Consider the following 25,213-nt stretch of genomic DNA (forward strand, 5'->3'; position numbering starts at 1 on the left):
GCCCCGCCACCTCTGGAGTGTCATCTCCCACTGCCTCGTTGCTCCCTCGGCCCTGCTGTCCTGGCCTTCTAGCTTTTCTTCCACACCATGTAGGTGCCTATCTCACGGCTTCCGCACTGCTCCTCCCTCTGCATGGAATGGTCTCCCCCTGACCCACTCTCACACCGTCCACCTCCCACCAGAGAGGCTCTCTCTTCCCTCCCCTCGTAAAACAGAGGAGCCTGCTGCCCTCCTTCTTCATTCCCCCTAATTCTGTCCCTGTTTTCTCGACAGCATTTACCACTACCTTTTATGTGTTCACTTGCTTATCGCCTGCCTCTGGCCCTGTAACAGGAGCTCCCGGAGGGCAGGGAGCTGGTTTTGTTCCCCTTTCCGTCCCCAGCCTCCAGAACAGCACCTTCCCAGCAGAGTAGCGCTGGGGAAGTATTTGCTGACTAAACTCACGGCTACGTAAATGCTCATTTAAGATCTTAGTGCGCTTGGCTTGCAAGAGGACACACTGCCGGTCAGCAGAGGGGCGGGGTTGGGAGGATGGGGAGACAGGTGAAGGGGACTCAAGAGCACACCTGACGTGGCGAGCCTTGCGTAACGCATCCAACCGCTGCACCACTGTATTGTACACCTCAAACTAATAACTGTGCTGTATGATAGCTAGACTGGAATTAAAGTTAAAAACTTAAAAATAAGTAAAATAAAAACAGACACAAAATCTCAGGGCACTAGCTTTGAATCCTGCAGTTTCCACGTGCAGGCTACTAAGTATCTGACACTTTCCAGAGAAACCTGTTTGGTCGGCTCTGCTGAATAAAGTGACTTGAAAGAAAAGTTTTCCACCTCTGGAATTCTGCTTGAAGCAGGAAGCAAGGACTGCTGCACGATCGCGTACCCTGATCCTTTCCCTCACCCCAAAACACGGACGATGGAAACCTGGGAACCTTTCAACTACATGAGCTGACGTCCCACCCCATCCGTCTTCCTGAGAGCTCATTCACAGCAGACCAAATGCAGATTTTAAGGACTCTGACTGAGCCTCCTGATGCTGTAGGTGATTCTCAAGGACATGCGGGACCTGGGGCCCCAGCACGAGGCTGCCTTCCATGGTCTAGTGTCCTGTAGGGATTACTGCTGTTCCAGGGTTAGTCAAGGAGATGCAGCTGGTAAGGACACAACACATGATAACGGTTTCCCCAGTTTAAGCTCTCAGAAAGAGAGCGTGCTTTTCCCAAGTTACTTACGTCTGTGGAGGTGGGGCTGGGCAGGGACACAGGCTGAACAGGTGCAGGGAAAGTGAATGTGGTCTCTGTCTTTTCATTTTCAGGGGAGTCAGGATGACTGGATGGGGGGGATGTTGGGGTAAGGGCTCCAAACCCCAGCACTGCATTGTATTTTGGAGGACGACCTATATACCAAGAGAAGGGAACAAAAGGGGAAAAAGGGGGAGGGAAAGAAAGGGGGAAAAATGATCTTACATACCTTTGGCCAGTGTTCCTCATTGGCTAGCATGGAAAAGGAAGTGAGGTAGCAGACAGAAGGTTAATACAACAGTCTCAAAGAGAGGAAGAGAAGCAAAGATTTAAATGTCATTAGAAACAACTGCATGAATCTCAAAAGAAAGGAGGATAAGAGAGCCTTAGAGAATGACAGGAGGGCTGCGTCATGTCAAAGGGCCTGGCCTTGGGTGGATCATGGTGACACGCTTGGATTATTATGATTTGAGATTTCTAGGGTGAGAATAAGACGCCGAAGCTCCACAGGGGCCACGGCTAGGAATAGGAGTTTGTTTTTCCACCAATTCTACATATTGTTCTCTAAAGTTTCTCTGTTAACCATCATCCTTGCAATCAGTAATGAGTCCCTGTTCCCACAAATGGGTTTATTTAGGATCTCTGCTTTTTCCTTTTCTCTCCTATCTATATTTTGGTCATTTCACTGCTTGTGAGAATGGAGGAAGGCACACTGAGGAGGCAAAATTCAAGTTAACTATTCTTACCCCTTGCTGATCGAGCTAGACAGAAATATGTCCTGGGACTAGCTGGAATCTGAGAGCTAAAAGGATGATCTGATCTTAACAATGATTTTAAGTATGTCTGGAGTCAGATCCCCTCCGCAGTTGCTCAACAACTGTCTCCCCGCTTCCGTCTCAAACACTCTGGTAAACTCCGTATCTAAAGACTGGGGCCTGTCAGCAAATCTCAGAGAAGGCCCTGCCCATCAGTAATGCCACTAGAAGACTGGCTGGAGGAAGAGCCCCGGGAATCAAGCCCCATGGCTACAGAGGATCTATGAATGGACCCTGACAGGTATGGCAACACTGTTCAACCACTCCTGCTTTATGATACACCTAAGCCAGGGTCCTTGTCAGAAGGACCAGGATCAAAGCTTTTAAGCTTTGAGTGATCAAAAGTATATGTTCAGCACAGCAAAGGGGAAAAAAAAAAAGCTAGAGAGGCACACAGTTGCCTACGAGCACTGATGAAAGGTACAGGGGTTCACAACTTTGCCAACAGTTATAATTTATATCAGGATTATGCGCAAGAGTCATGATTCTGTCAGACATTACACAAATCTTACCTATCTGTGTTAAACTGACAATGTCTGCAGTACAAACAGAACATACAAGTTTGTTTTTTCTAGGGAATTTAGGGCTGCCCAAAGGGGAAGTGAAAGATGAATGCTCTTTGTTTACCCGCAGAAGGCACATTTAGGCATTGTGAATACAGGCTTTCATCCTCTGACCTTGGCAAGTGAGGCCAAGGTCTTTCTGGCTTGTTTAACCCCTGTCCTCTTAGCAGATACTCCCCACCAGCACACCAATTAACTGTGGCTTCTGACTGGGGGCTCCTTTCTGAGAACTGGGTCAGAGGTCACTAAAAATTACCAAAACAAAACAACAAAAAGTAACCCACGACACTGGTTACTGTGGCCCAGGAATCAATAAGAAGGAACGACTTAGGATTTCCCATGGAAATATCTGCGGCCACCTAGAGGACAGGTAGGTAATGAACCATTAGAACGGGTCGCTGCAGGTGGGTATGCGATCTGGTCTGGCGAGGAGGTGGTAACGGTACAGTTGTAGCCCTGCCTAAGGCAGACAAAAGAAAAGGGTCAGGATGACCTCCTAGGCTTCCAAGAGCTCTGAGACAGTGTGTGCTTATGCAAAAATTAGTATGCTATTCCACTCACTCTGCAACCTTTCTAGCCTGGAACTATAATTCAGGGACACATTATCATGTGGAGATGTATTACTGACATCAAAGAACAATTTCAGAACCTCGTTTATGAGCTCAAACCCAGAGCTATTAAGACCTACTCAGACCTGCATGGAAGGCTGCTGCCTCTGCCCCGCCCACAAGGAAGGGGCGCCAGTGCCCCGTCAGGCCTGAAATATGGGATGGGGCTCTTTAGGAACTTCTACTTCAGGGAGCCTGTTTTGACCATGACCTACTCTTCCTTAGCTGGAGATGTCCTCAACTCACAGATTATAAGTCCTCAGTGAGGCTGTGTCTTTCCTTCCTGGAAAGCCTGCGGCTCACAGAGACCCGCGTCATGCTCTGGTCTGGTGGCAGCAGGGCGACTTCAACACTACTAAGAACACCCTGGCAACAGCAGTGCTCTGCTCTGCTCAATGATGCTAAAATACTTCCTTTCACACAATGTTCTGTTCACTGTGCTCTTCATGGACAGCCTGATGGGCCTGGGGCAGAAATGCTGTATTAAGCCATTTCCTTGAGTCAGCTTTGCCAGAATCCTAGGAAAGGCAGCTTGCGGTTCAGTATACAGAACTCTAAGAAGAAGTCTCCCTCTCTTCTCCCATTTTCAGAGAACAACAACAACAAAACTATGTTCCAGGGATTTAGGAGTCAGGCTCTAGGACAAGGGGAGGAAGGAGGGGGAAGAAACACGACACAGAAAGCAGAAGCAACAGCGAGGGAGAGCTCCAAAAAGGTACTCACCTCTCTTCCGGGTCCCAGGATGCATTGTACTGTTCAGGTATGTGACTGCACTCTTCTTACGCTTTGAGGATTGAAGAAGGAAAGGTAACTAGCTGAATAGCATGGTTCCTACCAATACCGGCATAAGCTATGGCCGCGCACAGCACGCCTGCCAACACGCCAGCGAGTGAGTGCGAGTCACCCAAGGTCTCAGGGCTAATGGGCTTTAGTGTATCTACTTGGCTCTGAGAGAACAGAATATTCCAGAGAGGTCTGCCTCTGCTTCGGATGACAGCTGTGTTTAAGCCACGATGAGTTAAATTTTTAAGGTAGGTCTGTATTTCCTCCAACTTAGGGAAAAAACGAAGGGGAAAGCAGTGAATGATACAAATGAAACAGTATGATTGGCCCGAGGAAAACCCATCATTTCACAAAGCTGGCCAAATATAATCAGGGTACTGTTCTTCAGCAGGTTTTTCAGATGGGAGAAGATGAAAAAAATCATAAATAAAACTAGAACAGAGAGGGGAGGGCCAAGTTCTGGCCAGGAATACCTCCGGCTCAAAGACGGCTCCGCTGTACACTGGATTTGCCGTCGTTCTTCTTTTTCGCTCTTGCCTCTTGCTTTGGATTTCTTGGGAAAGCAAAAGGTTTGAATTAGAAGGGAGGTACAGAGAACCTCAAAAACTGAACTTCATTGTTTATCTTTTGGTTTTCCCCTGACAAATGAGAAACGGGGGCACATCTCTCTTGTGTCACTGCAGCCTGAGCAGAGGCAAGCACACTGCTGGGAACAAAGGCGTGGGACCATCTATTCTCACCTCTCAGAAAGCAAGACCATGCTGTCCCACAGGGTGGCTCTCTGTGACCCAGAGCTGAACAGCAGATTACACTTATAAACAAACAAGCTGTCCTTGTCTACTTTTAGTTCACTGGAATATAGGTGTGGATGGACTCTATCCACAGTCCTAGACTAACCATAGTTCACCATTCTTGAGTTAAATAACTAGGACAGGTGTAGCTTTGTAACTTTTTAAGATTTGGATAACCCAGAGTGATTGAAAAACACAAAGATTTGTCAGAGGGGCATCTGATACTTCGTGCTGTCAGGGGAAAAAAAGAGTTCCTCTAAAGGGAACAGCAGTCAGTTTAATACAGGCAGCTGGGGCGTCTCCCTTGGACAGCAGTGTGGATGACAACAGGGAGGGGAGGGGATGAACTTAGAGGAAAGGCAAGTTTGATTCCAAAGGAAAGAAAGTCCACACTAGCTGATCATACACTACTGGCGTTCCAGTGTTCTACGTTCTAACAATAAATTCAACACCATTTCCAAGAACAAAGCTCTGGGCCACAAGCAAGGCAGCACCGTATCTTCTCTTACCTTCTAGATGGTCATGTGTTACCAATCCTAGAGACACCATGAAGGCAAGTTTCTGTGCCAGAGAAACAAGAATGTACTTCAGTTTGGGTTCTCACAAAGCCAACTGCATGTTCCTAGTTAGACTCCTCGGCAAAGCCAGCCCAATGGGCTGGTCACGTGAAGGAAGGAGGCCAGGTTCAGGTGACCAAAGAACAGACACCTTCCAGAGTCACTATGGAGGCTTTCTGGTCTCAAAGGGATCACAAAAGAAGGACTGTGGCTTGCATCTTCTACTTTCTCAATGACAGAAATCAGCATCTTTGAGTGCCCTAATTTTTTTTGCTTATTTTTCCAGAAAAATCCTCTGACAGGGAAGAGAATTTCATACTCAGAAAACATGTAGCGGTTACAACAAAGAGCCTCCCATACAACAAGCTCCAAGTTCTAAGTACTTCACTTGTCATAGCAGGCCAGGGTTTCTTACATTTTTACTACCAATGACTGGACAATGCTAGCTCAAAGCTGAATGAGTTTTAGGAATAACAGCTGATGGTTCTACTTAATACTATGGTTTTAAAATCAAACATGGACCTAAAAACTATGGAGGAATCCCTCTTTGGAGACCACTTAGGGCTCCATCAGAAGTTCCACTGATTAGAAAACTGAATCCCAAAGCTGGAACATTAGATGCTTAGAGTTGGAGAGAGCAACAAACTGATTCCTATTTTGTTCAGCAGTCACATGTGGTCTGAAAAATATGTTTTCATTTGCACGTGGCTGCTAAATATGCCAAACAACAGATCACCAACTTACCTCACCGATTATTATCAAAAAAGAATATCATCAACTGTTAGGACATCACCGTTTGGTCTTTAAAAATCCTGACAGCTTACCCTCAACATTCAATACCACGGTATTTTGGCCTGAAGTGAGAGATTCAAGCTGTTTAAGATACTAAGTAGTTTAGGAAGAAACAGTCCCTGAACAAGCCACTTAAGAAAACAGAAGTGTTCTTTACTGGTATGCTCAGAGTTCTGAAGAAATGTTTTTATTTTATTTCTTATTTCAAAAACTTAGGTGGGAGCCTATCCCCCTGACCACCAGCATACTTCGGTAAGGAAAAGCACTCTTAGATCTGCTGCCCATTTTCCACACTGCGCGCTGAAATGGCATACACTCGGTGATTGCCAATGAACTACATTCCTGCGTTTCACTATTCTTCACAACCTGATCAAGATGAGAAGGCTGTCTACCAGCTGTTCTCTGTAGAGCAGCGTGTGGTTTGACATCCAGATGCACCTTCTTTTAATCAAGTGGCAGTACTCCTCTTGGCTAGTCACAAACAACCCATCTTTGCCAGTCTACTTTGACCTCACCAAAAAAAAAAAAAAAAAGTAAAAACAAAATCTCCTCTCCTCTGGTACAGACTTTCAGTGATAAAGAGAATAAAAAGTTGTCAAGAACTTCTGCCTCATGTATGCATCACATGTGTACCAAAAACTAATTTATTCTCTTTTGGGCAGTGATTCTGTCCAATTCGAAGGTGAATTATCTACCACTCTGCGTGGTAGTGGTGCTCGCTTGCCCACACTGGGCTACCAACATAAGATATCCTTTCCCTTTGGTAATTTTGTGGATGACTTCTTAAGTTCCTCAGCAATTTGCATCACTAGTACTTCTTTCTAGTTCAAGTTTTGGTCCCTTCTTTACAGATAAATTAATAAATCCATTTCAGGGGTGCCTGGGTGGGTCAGTCATTAAGCGTCTACCTTCGGCCCAGGTCATGATCCCAGGATTGAGCCCCGTATCAGGCTCCCTGCTCTGCGTGAAGCCTGCTTCTCCCTCTCCCACTCCCCCTGCTTGTGTTCCCTCTCTTGCTGTGTCTCTTTCTGTCAAATAAATAAATAAAATCTTAAAAAAAAAAAGAAAGAAATGAAAATAATATAACAGTGTATGTTAACCAACTGGAATTATAATAAAAACTTTAAAAATATATTTAAAAAAAAACAAATCCATTTCATATCAGAATTATAATTTATACTTGTAGAAAAATCTGAATTGGCTTAACTTAATAAATCATCTCTTAAAAAAAAAAAGACATGAAGTTTTGATGGCTTCATGCCACTATCTGACATGGTTTCATTAAAAAGAATACACAGAGGACAGAAGGAAATAGATTGCTGGTCTAATAAAATCCAACTATCAGATTTTTATCATCATATTACCTGTCCACATTTTTCTTTCAGAGCTGCTTATCCATGAGCCAAACTAAAAAATTCTCTTGTCTAAGGGGACACACAAATTCACATTGTGTACTGTACCAGTCCTGCTGGCTATGTAAGTCTGTAACTCTATCCCAAGTTATAGTACAGATATTACTATTTTCATCCCTACTTTTATGCTTCAATGAACAGCTTTTGGGCTACTGATTCATTTGGGATTTGGGAATCTGGTGCAATACAATGGTAGAAACAAAAATGCACATATAAAAACTATAATCAATAACATAAATAGACCTTAGCCGAGTGAACTGGATGGACCTCTTAGAAATGTTGGCTGAGACAAAATATAATTATCATGAGGGAAATTTATCATTAATCTTACATTTCAAGTTTGTACGTTGCATGAAATGCCTGTATGCCAGTTCATGGACACTCCAGACCATACTCTTAAATCTGCCTTAGGCCAAACTGATTTGGCAATACATTACTGAATAGTATGGAAGTACAAGAAATGGAAAACCAAGTGACTCAGACAGCAAGTGTCTCTCCTCGTTCGTTGAGAATAAGTCACGTCTCATGACTGAACCATGCCTTTGGAGGGCTGAGCCTACCTGAGGGTTCTCCTCCCGTTTTGGTTTGGGTGCAGCAGGTGGAGTGATGGTACGGCTCTCTGTTTGTTTCTCATCTGTTTCTGTGTGGGATTTAATTGTCTAGGGAAGGAAAATTAAATGAAAATTCAGAATTCACTTTTTATTCAAAAAAATGAAAACACAATTTCACTGTAGCCAAAAGAAAAAAAAGAATATTCTCAAATTGGAAACATATTAATAAAGGAGGTAATATGGATTACACTTTGGAAGGGGAAAAATAAGATATACATCCCCAGTTGAAATAATTAAATTGTATAGCTAGAGTAGATATGAAGACAGAGTAGATACGTTGTAGATATAACTACAACAGTCTAGATTATACAAAAAGAAAAATCCAGTTTAATTCCAATGTATAAAAATGAGTATAGGCTGCTCTGATTTCACTGTATTTTAGGATATAGGAACAGTTTTCCAGTTTCCTTATTACATGTGGGTCAAACTCCAGTCCACAGCATGCTTAAGATCTCAATGTAAAAAAAAAAAAAAAAAACAACTTACATACACTTTCTCCTATTTCCAATTCCAATCATAACCTAAGAGAAGATGCAGAACTACCCTCGCTTGGGATATTTAACACCTGCCTGTATCATTCATTAGAAGAGAGATGCACTTGCCAAGGAAAGGTCATCCTGCAAGAGGCTGACCCTCTGATTACCCCCAACCTTGTCTTCCAGATGCATCCATTCAAACAGAAGAACATCAGTAGCATTATCATTTTTAAGCACAAATGGCAGCTAGCAAATTGGTAGACTGGGCTTGCATTACTATTCTTATGATGACTCAATGGCTTATTCATTTTATGAACCCTTCCGTAAATACTGAAATGATATTAGAACAGTGGATATAAAACTGCGAACATGAACCTAATTTACTTTTTCAAATTAAAAAAAAAATGTGGATGCTAATTGTCTTTCTGTATGGCAGCAAGGAACTAAATAAACGAAAATGAAACTGATCACTGATGAGGAAGAAGCTTCGGTCCTGTAAGCAGGACAATCAATAATTTTCAAGAATCATTATGTTGTGAAATATGCTACCAGATCTGAAAGACAAATACGATCACAAAGAGCTTTCACTTTCTTTCCTAGCCACTTCCGTATTCTCCTTCTGCTTCTCATATTATTACTTTCGGAGAATGTCAGCGTCTGCCTTATCAATACTGTGGCAGTCACTGTTCTGAGGCACAAATGCTGCCTGATATTCTATTTTTCATCACTTTCCTGTCCTATTTCCTCCTCTATATGATAAACTACTTGAGAGCAGGCATTATTCTACACAGGTTTGCAGTCCTCTGTGCCTAGTACCATCCCTTCTACAAGAATCACTCACTTCACCTCTCACATACATTTTTTAACCAAAAAGGTCACATTTCCTCCATAAAACAAACCACTAAACATACTACAAGGGGACACAATGGGGAAGCAGTTTGTAGTGTCATCTTTGAAGGCCCTGGGTGTCCAGAAAGCTCATTTTCATGGCTTTCAAATGCACAAACAATCAATAACAATCAATAACAGCAAAATCTGTGGTGGGAGGAGAATCTAACTTCCAGAAGGGCAGGGGTTTGAGGGAGGGGGGATAAGAGGTCAACTGCAAGGGTCTGCTGCTCCTCCGAGGCTATGTGAGGTTCCTTAGGGTCTCTTGGTTCCATCTTGAGGGCTGAGGGACACATGTAGTGGTAATGCCTCTGGGGAAGGACAAACCAATTCCTTTCCACTAAGAAATTATCCGGGGTTCAGATTTTCTCTCTCACTCAAAAGGAGTGCAATTATCTGAGGGTTGGATAAAGAACACAAAAAGCACCCAAAAATAAATAAATAAAACAATCAAACACCGGGGAGATCCCTTTCTCTCACGGAGCTGTTGCTCTGGGGGAAACCAGGCCATGCTGTGAGCAGCACTATGCAGAGGTCTGTGTGGTGAGGAACCGAACCTCCTCCGCCAGCAGCCAGAGTGAATGTAGTGCTGTCTGCCAACAGCCACACCACTGAATTTGGAAGTGAATTATCCAGTCCCAGCTGAGCCTTGAGAGGAGGTGAGCCCTGGCCAACTTATCTGAATGCAAACTTGGGAGGGATGCTGAGCCAGAAGCACCTAGCTAGGATGCAAGCGGATTCCTGACCCTCACAAGCTAAATGGGATAATAAATACTTATTGTTTTAAGCTGCTTAAAACAAACACAAAACAATAGGGTTGGGGGAGTGACAGAAATGGCAGAACAGGGAGCTCTAAGAATTAGTTCTTCCACTGGAGCAATCATTAAGCTGGCAAAAACGGAATCAACTTTTTAGAATTCTGGAATCTAATAAAAACCTTATAGTAACCAGGGGGACACTCAGTGAAGAAAGAGGCTGGTAAATTTCCCTAAGAAAGCATTTTTCCTTACCTACATACAAACCCCACTGCACAGCTTTGGGGATGAGGCTTTGGGGACAGCACCCTGTGTTCCTAGTGTGGCTTGCTGGTGCCATAGGATCCAACATGGACCTTGTTCTCAAAGCTTGTTGTGCACTTTGACCTGTTTGGGGGGTTCCCGGAGTACTGGTGAGCCTGACCTTTGTTTTGCCCATCTTAGGCTAAAAGTGCCTTTTGGGGTTGCATCTGATGAAAGCATCTAAGGCCACGTTACCCAATCACCTGGTGTAAGGGATGGTGGATGGAGTATATGGCAGACAGACCCAAAGGCCTGGGAAGAAGGAGGCTGAGGAGGAAGATTCTCTTAACAGTAAGGGCTTTGAAGGGGTATCAGGTATACTGGGGAATCCAGAGTGCACTGCATATTCCCAGGGCTAGAGGTGTGCTCAGATGAGAGAACCCTAGGCTTATACCTCTGGCTGATCTCTGAATTCTGTCCAAGAAAGAGGTGAAGGCTAAGACAGAGTTAGAGACAGCCTGGCTTAGCATTGAAGAAGTAAGTACTCCTGCTCAGAGCCATCTGTAAAGATAGGAAAGTTTCTTTTTAAAGTTAGTTGTTGTTGTTATTATTTTCATCATCATCATTATTTGGTCTTTTTGGCTCCAGTTGTTTAAGGAAATCTGTCAGGTCACAAGTTGACCGAAGACAACAGAAGAGAAAATTTAGAGACTATCCATGACAAGAAATACAGTTGGAAAATGCACAAACAATCAATAACAATCAATAACAGCAAAATCTGTGGTGGGAGGAGAATCTAACTTCCAGAATTATCCCACTGGAATTTCAAGATGAACAATTTAACAAAAAATTGGAAGGCATACAAAGAAACAGGAAAGTATGGTCCATTTGGAGGAAAAAAAGAAATCAAGAGAAACTGGCCTTAAGGAAACCTAGACTCTCGGACTCTCGAGAGGAAGACTATCTTAAATATTCTCAAAGAACTAACAGAAATCATGGACAAAGAACTGAAAGAAACCAGGGGAACAATTTCCCAGCAAAAACAGACGATCAATAAAAGAGACAGAAATTACTGAAAAGAACCAAACAGAAACACTGGAGCTGAAAAGTATAAAAGCTTAAATGAAAAATTCACTAGAAGGATTCAGGCAAAAGAAAGAATCAGTGAACTCAAGATAGGACAACTGAAATTATCCATTTGAGGGACAGAAAGGAAAAACATGAAGAAAAATAAACAGAGCCTAAGGGCCCTGTGGGGCATTATCAACACATGCATTATGGACTCCCATGGGGAGAGCAGAGACAGAGAGAAGCAGAAATAATATTTGAAGGAATAACTGCTCAAAACTTCCCAAATTTGATTAAAGACAGGAATCTACACATCCAAGAAGCTCACTGACATCCATATAGAATAAACTAAAAAAGATTCACGGTCTGGGGGAAGATGGCAGAGTAGAAGGACCCAGAGCTCTCCCTGTCCCTACATTTACAACTAGGTATCAACCATACCCAAGTCAATAAACCAGAGAGCAAACAGAAGACTGGTAGGACAAACTCCATAACTGAATATACAGAAGAAGAAGAATCTGAAAGGTTAGGAAATTCCGAAAGGTGGAGGGAAGCTGCCTGCAGATGGGAGAGAGCTGTGTGCATGGAGATGGCAGAGCAATGCGCCCTCACACCACGGAGCTCAGCTGGGGGAAGACTGAGCCCCATAATGTTTGGTTTCAAAAATGGGGCTGGGGCACCTGGGTGGCTCAGTGGGTTAAAGCCTCTGCCTTCAGCTCAGGTCATGATCTCAGAGTCCTGGGATCGAGCCCCACATCGGGCTCTCTGCTCGACAGGGAGACTGCTTCCCTTCCTCTCTCTCTACTTGCCTCTCTGCCTACATGTCATCTCCCTCTCTCTGTCAAATAAATAAAATCTTTTAAAACAAATGGGGCTGAATTCCGTACATTTTTTAAACCAGTGGGACTTGGAGGCTGGAACTTTACAAGTCAGCTGACTCAGCACTGAGCAAGCCAGGAAGATGAGTGATAGCTGGGTCAACACCCTTCAAGGGATAGCAACCTGAGCCAACAGGCAACATAAAAATGGCAATTTGCACAACACTGGGATCAAATGGGAGACAGATCTGTTCATACTGATTTTGCATTATGTTGGGGGACTTCCCTAAAAACGAAGGAGCTGGCAGGTGCCATTTTCCACCTCCCGCATCCTTCCTCTAAGCATAAACCTGCAGGAGGCAGTGCTGCACAGATGCTTGCTACCAAACCAGCTCGAGGGCACCACACCCACAAGTTCTCTAGAGGACCTGCTAGCCTCAGCCCTGGGCTCACAGTAGATTCTGTTAGTGCGCACGCCTGGTCCAGCCACTGCATGCAGCGTGCGTCCTGTGGTCCCTTAGTTCTGCGCCAGGCCCAGCCACACTCAGCCCACCCACTGGCCACCCACAGCACTTCAGGAAACTCATCATAGGACCCGTGGCCCATGGCAAGTTGTGCTACCCCCACACTCAAAAGTTCCCCAGTGGGCACGACCCCTCAGAGCTAGCCTGCCTGGATCCCAGGAACACCACAGAGAGCAAGCACAGCCCATAAGAGGCAGAGAGGGCAGATGACTCCACTGAAAGGAAATGTGATTCAGGCTCAACAGCAGGGCAAAAGCAATACCTAGGATATTCTCCCGAAGTGCCAGGCTCTGGGGAACAGGGGACACTGCACTGCAGGGCACTCCAGGAACTCTTCTTCATAAAGTCACTACTTGCAAGAAAAGAAGAAACAGCGGACTTTCTTAACACACAGAAACAGACACACGGGGGCAGACAAAAGGAGATGACAGACATTTATTCATCCCAGATGAAGGAATAGGACAAGGCCAGAGCCTGAGATCTAAGTAAAACAGATATAAGTAACATGGCTGATAGAGAATTTAAAGCAATGATCATAAGGATACACAATGGATTTGATAAAAGAGTGGAAGACATGAGTGAGACCCTTAACACAGGGATAAGGAATAATATGGCAGAGATAAAGGGCTCAATAAATGAAATGAGAAATGTGTTTGATAGGATAATAACAGGATGGAAGAAGCAGAGGAATAAATTAGTGATCTATAACACAGAGCAATGGAAAGTAATCAAGGTGAACAAAAGAGAGAAAAAAGAATTATACACAATGAGAATATGCTTATGGAACTCAGTGACTCCATCAAATATAATAATCTGTATTATAGGAGTCCCAGAAAAAGAAGAGAAAGAGAAAAGGAGGCAGAAAATGTATTAGAAGAAAAAATGTTTGCAAACCTTCTTAATCTGGGGAAGGAAACAGAGAGGCAGAGAACTCCCATCAAAGTCAACAAAAGCAGACCCACACTAAGGTATACTGGATTTAAATTGGCAAAATATAGTGACAAGGAAAAAATTTAAAAACAGCAAGACAAAAAGAAGTCAGTAACTCATGCAGGAAAACCCATAAGTCTAGCAAGAGATTTTCAACAGAAACTTTGCAAGCCAGGAGGGAGTGGCATGATATATTCAAAGTGCTAAATGGCAAAAATCTGCAGTCAAGAATACTTTATCCTGCAAGACTACCATTCAGAATAGAAGGAGATAAAGACTTTCCCAGACAAACAAAAACTAAAGGAGTTCATGACCCTAAACCAGCCCTGTAAGAAATATTAAAGGGGACTCTTCAAGTGGAAGGGAGAGACCAAAGTGACAGTATAGAGACAGGAAATGCAAAAGCAGTAAAAGTGAATATTTCTGTAAAAGAAGTCAAGGAACTCACACACACACACAAAAAGATATAAAATATACCATATACCTAAAACATGGCGGGGGAGAAGAGAAAAGAATGGGCTAAACTTAAACAATCTTCAACTTAATATACAGACTGCTTGCTATATGTGTAAGATGTTATATACAAACCTAATGGTAACCATGTATCAAAAACCACAATAAATATGCAAAGAAAAATATCACTAAAGAAAATCAGCAAAACAAAGACAAAGAGGGGATCAGAGAAAATTCTCAGAAAAAAAAACACAAAACAAGGGATACAGTGGCAATTAAAATAAAGCAATAATTACTTTGTACATAAATGGACAAAAGTGTCCAATCAAAGACATAGGGTGAGAGGGTGGATAAAAAAAAACAACAAGACCCATCTGTATGCTGTATACCAGACACTCATTTTAGACCTAAAGACACCTACAGATTGAAAATGAGCGCATGGAGAAATACCTATCAAAAGAAAGCCAGAGTAGCAATACTTATATCATAAAAAAGACTTTATTTTTTTTTTAAGATTTTATTTATTTATTTGACAGAGAGAGATCACAAGTAGACAGAGAGGCAGACCGAGAGAGAGAGAGAGAGAGAGGGAAGCAGGCTCCCTGCTGAGCAGAGAGCCCGATGCGGGACTCGATCCCAGGACCCTGAGATCACGACCTGAGCCGAAGGCAGCGGCTTAACCCACTGAGCCACCCAGGCGCCCCCATAAAAAAGACTTTAAAGATTTATTTGAGAGAGAGAGAAAGTGAGAGAGTGTGTGACTATGCACATGTGGTGGAAAGGCAGAGGGAGAGGGAAAGAGAGATTCCTAAGCAGGTTTCACATCCAGTGCCGCACCTGATGTGGGGCTCAGTCTCACAATCCTGAGATCATGACCTGAGCTAAAACCAAGAATTGGATGCTTACCTTACTGAGCCACTAGTGCCCCAGATAAAAGACTTTAAAACAAAGTCTGTAATAAGAGACAAAGAAGGACACATATAATAATAAAGGGGACAATCCAACAAGAAGACAGAACAACTGTAAATATTTATGCACCCAACACAGGAGTGCCCAAATACATAAAACAGTGTGTAACAAACATAAATGAACTAATCAATAATAATACAACAGTCATAGGGGACTTTAACATGTCACTTACATTGATGGGCAGATCATCCAAACAGAAAATCAACAAGGAAACAGTGGCTTTGAACAACACACTGGAACAGATGGATTTAATAGATAGATTCAGAACATTTCACCCTAAAACAGTAGAACACACATTTTTTTCAAGCGCACACAAATCTTTCTCCAGAACAGATCACATATTAGCCTACAACACAAGCCTCAACAAATTCAAGAAGACTGAAGTCATACCATGCACCTTTTCTGACCATAGTGCTATGAAATTAAAAGTCAACCACAATCTGGAAAAACCACAAAACCATGGAGATTAAATAACATGCTACTAAACGATGAATGGGTCAAGCAGGAACTAAAGGAAGAATCAAAAAAGGACTTGGAAAGCAATTAAAATGAAAACATAACATTCTAAAACCTCTGGGATACAGCAAAAGTGGTTCTAAGAGGGAAGAATATAGCAATGCAGGCCTACTTCAAGGAGTAAGAAAAATCTCAAATAAACAACTATGCTTAAACACCAAAAGGAGCTAGAAAAAGAGAGCAAACAAAACCTAAAATCAGCAGAAGGAAGGAATAATAAAGACAGAGCAGAAATAAGTGATAAAGAAAAGAGCAGAAATAAGTGATATAGAAACTAAAATAACAATAGAACAGATCAGAATAGAACAATAGAACAGAACAGAGTTGGTTCTTCGGGAGGAGGGTAGGGGAAAGCAAGCCAGACTTATCAAGAAAAAAAAGAGAAAGGACCCAAATAAGTGAAATCACGAATGGAAGAAGAGAAGTAACTACCCAAACCAAAGAAATACAAACAATTACAAGAGAATATTATGGAAAACTATATGCCAACATACTGGACAATCTGGAAGTAGATAAATTCCTAGAAACATATAAACTACAAAAAGTGAAACAGGAAGAAACAGAAAACTTGAACAGACCAATAAACATCAAAGAAACCGAATCAGTAATGAAAAAACTTCCAATAAACAAAAGTCCAGGACCAGATGGCTTCACAGGCAAATTCTATCAAACTTTGAAGAAGAGTTAATACCTCTTCTTCTCAAAATATCCCAAAACATAGAAAAGGAAGGAAAACTTCCAAATTCATTCAATGAGGCTGGCATTCTCCTGATACCAAAACTGAATAAAGACACCACTTAAAAAGAGAACTAAAGGCCAGTATCTGTGATGAACGTGAATGCAAAAATCCTCCACAAAATACTAGGAAACCAATTTCAATAATACACTTAAAAAAAATCATTCACCATCATGACTAGTGGGACTTATTCCTGACTTGCGAGGGTGGTTCAATATTCACAAATCAATTAATGTGATACATCATATCAGTGAGAAAGGATAAGAACCATATGATCATTTTGATAGACACAGAAAAAGCATTTGACAAAGTACAACAACATCCATTCACAATAAAAACCCTCAACAAAGTAGGCTTAGAGGGAACATACCTCAACATAATAAAGGCCATATATAAAAAACCCACAGCTAACACCATCCTCAATGGGGAAAAAAACTGAGAGCTTTTCTCCTAGGGTCAGGAACAGGATAAGGATGTCTACTCTCACCACTTTTACTCAACATTATACTGGAAGCCCTAGTCACATCAATCAGACAACACAAAGAAAAGTCATTCAAATGGGTAGGGAAAAAGCGAAACTTTCACTATTTGCAAAAGACGTATCTGCTAAAGGGTTAGTAGCCAAGATACATAAAGAACTTACAAAACTCAACATCCAAAAACCAAATGATCCAATTTAAACATGGGCAGAAGACATAAACAGACATTTTGCCAAAGATGACATCCAGACAGTCAAGAGATACATGAAAAGATGTTCATCATTACTTATCATCAGGGAAACACAAATCAAAACTACAATGAGATATTGCTTCACACCTGTCAGAATGGCTAATATCAGAAATGCAAGGAACAAGTGTTGATGAGGATGGGGAGAAAAAGGAACATTCTTGGACTATTGGTGGGAATGCAAACTGGTACAGCCACTCTGGAAAACAGTATGGAGTTTCCTCAGAAAGTTAAAAACAGAGCTACCCTATGATCCAGCAATCTCATTGCTGGGTATTTACCCAAAAAACACAAAAACAAAAATTCAAAGGGATACATGTACCCCTCTGTTGGATGAATGGATAAAAAAGTGTGGTTTATATATATACTATGGGATATTATTCAGCCACAAAAAAGAACGATATCTTGCCATTTTCGATGACATGGATGGATCTAGAGAATATAATGCTAAATAAAACAAGTCCGAGAAAGACAAATACCACATGCCTTCACTCATATGTGGCATTTAAGAAACAAAACAAATGAGCAAAGGGGAAAAAAAAAGAAAGAAAGACAAATGAAGAAATAAACTCTTAATTTTAGCAAATAAACTGATGGTTACCAGAGGGCAGAGTGGTGGGGGATGAGTTAAATAGGTGAAGGGGATTAAGAACGGTACTTGTGATGAGCATCAGGTGGTGTGTGGAACTGCTGAATCACTATTTTGTACTCCTAAAACTAATATAACACTGTATGTTAACTAACGGAAATTAAAATAAAAACTTAAAAAATAATAAAATAGGGGAACTTGGGTCGGTCAGTTGGTTAAGCATCTGTGTTAGGCTCAGGTCATGATCCCAAGGGTCTCTGCTCAGTGGAGGGTCTGCTTCTCCCTCTCCCTCTGCTCCTCCCCACCACACTTGTGCACTCTCATTTTCTCAAATAAATCAATAAAATCTTTAAATAATAATAATAAAGTTACAATTTTTAAAAAATCTGTGTTGCCAAAAAAAAAAGAAATTGAAAATAAATAAATGAGATCCACAGTGAGACACTTTGTAGTCACACTGTCAAAAGCTAAGGTAAACAGAGAATCTTTTTTATTTTTTAGATTTTTATTTATTTATTTGACAGAGAGAGGTCACAAGTAGGCAGAGCAGCAGGCAGAGAGAGAGGGGGAAGCAGGCTCCCTGCTGAGCAGAGAGCCCAATGCGGGGCTCAATCCCAGAACCCTGAGATCATGACCTGATCCAAAGGCAGAGGCTTAACTCACTGAGCCACCCAGGTGCCCTGCAAAGAGAAAAATCTTAAAAGCAGCAAGACATGCCTCTCTGCCTACTTGCGATCTCTATCAAATAAATAAATAAAATCTCTTGGAAAAAAAAAAAAAAGGCAGCAAGACATAAGTGATATATTACATAGAAGAGGTCCTCAATATGGTTAGCAGCCAACCTCTTCCCAGAGACCAGAGACCAGAGGTAGCAGGATTATAAATTAAAAGTGCTGAGAGAAAATCACTATCAACCAAGAATGCTATATCCTGCAAAAAGCCAAGGAAGTTCATTGCTAGTAGATCTGACCTAAAAGGAATGCTGAAGGGAGTTCTTCAGGCTGAAATAAAAAGACACCAGATAGTAACTTAAAGCCATACAAAGAAATAAGAATTACAGTAAAGGAAACTACACAGGTAAAAGTAGAATCCAATATTGTTGTATCTTTGATTTGTAACTTCTCTTTTGTTTCCTATGGGATTTAAGAGAGAAATACATAAATCTATATTAGTGGGCATATAAATGTATAGAGATATAATTTGTGACAATAACAACGTAAAGTGGGGGCAGAGCTGTATAGGAACAATGTTTTTGTATATTATTAAAGCTGAGCTGGTATCAATTCAGTTGTTAAAAATTTATGAATATTAACTATAATCCCCATGGTAACCACTAAGAAAATAACTGAAATATATACAGAAAAGGAAATGAGGGCATCCAAAGTGTGTACTAGAAAGAAAAACCAAACATAACAGAAGGCAGTATTAGAGAAACCAAGAACAAAGAAGACATAAGACATGCAGAAAACAAACAGCAAAATGGCTTAAGTCCTTTGTTATCAGCAATCACTTTAAATGTAACTGGGTTAAACCCACCAATTAAAAGACAGAGTGACAGAATGGATAAAAAAAAATGATCTGAAATATACACCGTCTATAATAGATTCATCTTAGAGCTAAAGATACAAACAAGTTGAAAGTCAAAGAATGAAAAAAGATACTCCATGCAAATAGTAACCAAAAGAGTGCAGGGACGGCTCTACTAGTATCAGACAAAACTCACTTTGAGTCAAGAATTGTTACAGGAGACAAGGAAGGTCATTATATATTGATAAAAGGGTAATTCATGAAGAAGATAAGACAATTTTAAATATAAATGCACCAAACAACAGATTCTCACATATATGAAGCAAAAATTGACAGAACTGAATGAAGAAAGAAAATTTTTATAATAATAATTGGAGACTTGAATGCTTCGCTTTAAAGAATGGAAAGAACATGCAGATAAAAGATCAGTAAGGAGGGGTGCCGGGGTGTCTCAGTCAGTTAAGCAACTAACTTCAGCTCAGGTCATGATTTCAGGGTCCTGCGACTGAGCCCTGCAATGGGCTCCCTCTGCTCAGTGGGGAGTCTGCTTCTCCCTCTCTCTCTACCCCTCCTCCCCCAACTCTCCTCCTGCTCTCTCTCAAATAATTAAATAAATAAAATCTTTATTAAAAAAAAGATCAGGGGCGCCTGGGTGGCTCAGTCGTTAAGCATCTGCCTTCTGCTCAGGTCATGATCCCAGGGTTCGAGCCCCGCATTGGGCTCCCTGCTCTGCAGGATGCCTGTTTTCCCCTCTCCCACTCCCTGTGCTTGTGTTCCCTCTCTCACCGTCTCTCTGTCAAATAAATAAAATCTTAAAAAAAAAAAAAAAGATCAGTAAGGAAACAGAGGACTTGAACAACACTGTAAACCAACTAGATCTAACAGACATATAAAGAAGAGTTTATTCAACAACAATAGAACATACATTCTCAAGTAAATATGAACATTCTCTAGGTCAGATCATGTTTTAGGCCACAAAACAAATCCTAACAAATATTAAAATACTTAAATAATACAAAGTATCTTCTCTGATCACGACGTAAAGAAGCTAGAAATCAGTGATAAGGAAAACTGGAAAACTTAATATATGTGGAACCTAAACAACACACTTTTTTTTTTTTAAAGATTTTATTTATTTATTTGACAGAAAGAGATCACCAAGTAGGCAGAGAGGTGGGCGGAGAGAGGGGGGAAGCAAGCTCCTGCCGAGCAGAGAGCCCGATGTGGGGCTCGATACCAGGACCCTGAGATCATAACCTGAGCCGAAGGCAGAAACTTAACCCACTGAGCCTTAAACAACACACTCTTGAACAACCAATGGGTCAAAGAAGAAACAGCCAGAGAAATTGGGAAATACTTTGAGAGGAATAAAAATGAAAACTCAATATACCAAAACTGATGTGATGTAGTGAAAGTAGTATTCAGGAGGAAATTTGTAGCTCTAACAGTTTACATTAAAAAATAAGAAAGATCTCAAGTCAATAACCTCACTTTAAACCTTAAAGAACTAGAAAAACCTTTAAGAAAATAGAAAAAGGAGAACTAAACCCAAAGCTAGCAGAACAAAGAAAATAATAAAAGTTACAGTAGAAATAAATAAAATGGAGAACAGAAAAACAACAGAATTAATGAAACCAAAAGTTGATTCTTCAAAAAGATCAACAAAATTGAGAAGCCTTTAGCTGGACACTCTAAGGAAAAAAAAGAGACAAGATACAAATCATAAAAATTATAAGTAGAAGTGGGGACATTACTACCAATCTTATAGAAATAAAAAGGACTAGAGGAGAGTACACTGAAGAATTACCAACAAATTAAATAATACAGGTGTAATGGGCAAATTGTTACAAACACACAAATACCAAAACTGACTCAAGAAGAAATGGAGAATCTCAACAGACTTGTAACAGGTAAAGAAATTGAAATAGTAATTAAAATCCTCCTCCAAAAGTCCAGAATCAGACAGCTTCACTGATGAATTCTATCACATATTTAAAGAATTAACACTTCCTAACTTGTTCTATGAAGCCAGTATTACCTTGACACCAAAGCCAGACATCCCCAAAATAGAAAGCACAGACCAATGTCCCTTATACAGTGAAAAAAATCTTAATAAAATACTAGCAAGCTGAATCTCACAGCATATTAAAAGGATGATACAGGGGCACCTGGGTGGCACACACGGTTGAGTGCCCAACTCTTGGTTTCTGTTCCAGTCATGACCTCGGGGTTGTGAGATCAAGCATCATGTAGGGCTTTGTACTCAGCATAGAGTCTGCTTGGTATTCTTTCCTTCTTCTTCCCCGTTCTGCTCCACCTCAGCCCTCCCCCTCCCCTGCATTTGCACTTTCTCTACAAAGTAAATAAAATCTTAAAAAAATAAAAGGATGATATACCATGACAAAGTAGAACTTACCCCAGGAATGAAAGGAATATAATAGATCACATTAATAAATGAGGGCAAACCAGCCCCCAACACATGACCATCTCAATGCAGAAAAAACAACTTAACACTCATTCATGATAAAACACTCAGAAAGCTAGGAATAGAAGGAAACTTCCTCAACTTTTTAAAGGGCATTAATGAGAAACCATAGTTAACATCATACTCAATGGCAAAAGACTGAAAGCTTTTCCTCTGAGATTGGGAACAAGAGAAGTATGCCACTTCCATCAGTGCTACTCCACGCTATGGTGGAAGTTCTAGCCACAGCAATTAGGCAAAAGATGTAAGAGGCATCCAAATTGGGAAGGACAACGTAAACCAATCTCTATTTGCAAAGGACGTGATCTTACATATAGAGATTCCAAAGAGTCCACAAACAATTATTAGAGCTAATAAGAAACTCCGCAAAGTTGCAAGGTACAATATGAACACAAAAATCAGCTGTATTGCTATATAACAGTAACAAACAACTGTAATAGGAAATTAAGAAAACAATTACATTTATAATAGCATTCCAGAGAATAAAATACCTAGGAATACATTTAACTAAGGGGATAAAAGACTGTGCACTGCAAACTATAAACCACTGCTTAAAGAAATAAAGAAAACCTAAGTGAATGGAAAGAAGAGCTGGAAGACTTAATATTGTTAACAATGCTATGCAAAGCAACCTATAGATTCAATATAATTTCTATTAAAATTCCAATGGCCTTTTTTTGGCAGAAGAATTGAAGAAAAATCCAATTTTCATATTCACGTAGGAATTGAAGGAACCATGAATAGCCAAAACAATGTTGAAAAAGAAAAACACTGGAGGACCCACACTTCCCAATTTAAAAACTTACTACAAAATTACAGTAAGAGTTAAGAGAGTTTGGTTGGTACTGGTGCAATGACAGATCTACAGAACAGGATTGAGAGTCCAGAAATAAATCCACACATCAATGGCCAACTGGTTTTCAATAATGGTGCCATGATCATTCAAATGGGGACTGTCTCTTCAACAAATAGTGACAAAAGAAATGGATAACCACATGCAAAAGAATGAAATTAGGCCCTTATCTAATATTCTATACAAAAATTAAGTCAAAATGAACTACTAACCTAAATGGTAAAAGCTAAAACCATACAACTTCTTTTTTTTTTTTTTTAAGATTTTTATTTATTTATTTGACAGACAGAGATCACGAGTAGGCAGAGAGGCAGTCAGAGAGAGAGGAAGGGAAGCAGGCTCCCTGCTGAGCAGAGACCCTGATGCGGGGCTTGATCCCAGGACCTTGGGATCATGACCTGTGCCTAAGGCAGAGGCTTCAACCCACTGAGCCACCCAGGTGCCCCAAACCATACAACTTCTTAGAAGAAAAGTTAGGGGTAAATCTTCATTTTCTTAGATGTGACCATGGATTCCTAGATGTGACACAAAAACCACAAGCAACAAAAGGAAAAGAGAAACTGGACTTCATCAAAATTAAAGTTTTGAGTATCAAAGGACACTACCCATAAAATAAGGAAAATACAGGCTTCCAAGAAAGAAAAAAGTGAAAAGATAACCTATAGAATGGGAGAAAAATACCTGCAAATCTGATATGAATCTAATACTCAGATTATACAAAAAAACCCTTATTACTCAACAACAAAAATACAACCCAATATAGAAAATGGCAAAGAACTATTTCTCTAAAGAAGATATACAAATGGCCAACAAGCACAAGATGTCCAACAATTTTAATAATTAATGAAATACAAATCAAACCCATAATGCAATACCACTTCACACCCACTAAGATGGCTATAGTTTTTAAAAAGAGAAAATAGTAAGTATTACCAAGGATGCAGAGAAAATGGCATGCTCATACATTGCTGGTGGGAATGGAAAAGGATTCAGCTGCTTTGGAAACAGTATGGCAGTTCCTCCAAAAGTTAAACCCAGAACCATTACATGATCCAGCAATTCCACTTAGGTATAGACCCCCAAAGAATGGAAAACAGATACTCGAATATTTGTACATGAATTCTCATAGCAGTACTATTCCCAATAGCCAAAAGGTAGACATAACCCAAAGGTCCATCAATGGATGAATGGATAAACAAGTTGTGGTATATACATACCTTATTCAACTGTTAAAAAGAAATGAAGTACTGATACATGTTATGATATAGAGGAATATGGAAAATAGTATCCTAAGTAAAAGAAGCCAGCCATGAAAGATAACACATTACATGATTCCATCTGTATGGAATATCCAGAATAGGTAAATCTATAGACACAAAAAGCAGACTAGTGGCTCCCAGAGGGAGAGAGAGGAGCAAATGGAGTAATTACTTAAGAGATCCTGGGTTTTATCTTGGAGTAATGAAAATGTTTTGGAACTAGACAGAGGTTGTGGTTGCACAACACTGTAAATGTACTAAATGCCAGTGAATTCTTCATTTCAACACGGTTTATTTTACGTGGTATGAATATCACCCGAGTGAAACAATAACTGGGAAACAAACAAACAAACCCAAAAAAGCTAAAATCAGACATTAAAACCATTTACCCAGAGGTAAAGCTGTCCTGCAACGTTATTTTTTGCCTACATGGTGTTTAAACAGTTATCAGTATTTTTAAAAGTAGGCGATTTCTCAAAATATCTGGATTTCTGCCCTTTCTTAAAGGCAAAGTTTCCATATAATTAAAAAAAAAAAGTTGGCTATTGTCAAGAAGTAGTTGCTTTCTTGAGACAGCATATATTAACTTTCCAGCTTACCATTCTCTTCTACCTTCTATGGTCTTCCTGAAACCAAGGCCAAATTGTCAGTTTTATCATGCTTGTTTCAAAGACAAATTAAGAACAGGGGCGCCTGGGTGGCTCAGTGGGTTAAAGCCTCTGCCTTCGGCTCAGGTCATGATCCCAGAGTCCTGGGATCGAGTCCCGCATCAGGCTCCCTACTCAGTGGGGAGCCTGCTTCCTCCTCTCTCTCTCTGCCTCTGCCTACTTGTGATCTCTGTCTGTCAAATAAATAAATAAAATCTTAAAAAAAAAGTTTAAAAAAATAATAAAAGTGGGACATCTCTTGTACTCATGCTCCCATCGAAAACTGAAAAATAAAAAGTCCACGTGTTTACTTCCAGCGTGCTTTACTTATTTGTATTTACTTCTTTGCACCCATGACTATTTGAATTTAGAAATCCTGTTCTTTTTGGTATGATAAAGATAGAAATCAAACACTCTTAACAGGATTAGAAAAACTAAGTTAACCAGTTATACCCTGAATGCCAAATTCACCTTCTGAAACTTGGCTGCAGGAATAATCAAAGTTAGCCACTTGCAAAAAAATAAATGTCCAAGGGGCATTAAGTGACTGCCTTCCACTCAGGTCCTGATCCCAG

At 40.7% G+C, this 25,213-nt stretch overlaps 1 protein-coding gene across 9 annotated transcripts in view; it reads right to left on the reverse strand.

Annotated features, from left to right (window-relative positions):
• Nucleotides 1-25,213, reverse strand: part of PHF21A (PHD finger protein 21A) — a 191,935-nt gene that overhangs the window by 13,198 nt on the left and 153,524 nt on the right. For all 9 annotated transcript variants that reach the window (XM_044259173.1, XM_044259172.1, XM_044259171.1 and 6 more), the window contains 5 exons: nt 8,126-8,224; nt 5,314-5,365; nt 4,487-4,566; nt 3,954-4,014; nt 1,236-1,399 (listed from right to left, as the gene is read on the reverse strand). In XM_044259173.1, the coding sequence (XP_044115108.1) occupies nt 1,236-1,399; nt 3,954-4,014; nt 4,487-4,566; nt 5,314-5,365; nt 8,126-8,224 (456 nt within the window). The remainder of the gene's footprint in view (nt 1-1,235; nt 1,400-3,953; nt 4,015-4,486; nt 4,567-5,313; nt 5,366-8,125; nt 8,225-25,213) is intronic.

The sequence above is a fragment of the Neovison vison genome, chromosome 7, assembly GCF_020171115.1.
Source record: "Neovison vison isolate M4711 chromosome 7, ASM_NN_V1, whole genome shotgun sequence".
NCBI classification, from domain to species: Eukaryota; Metazoa; Chordata; class Mammalia; order Carnivora; family Mustelidae; genus Neogale; species Neogale vison.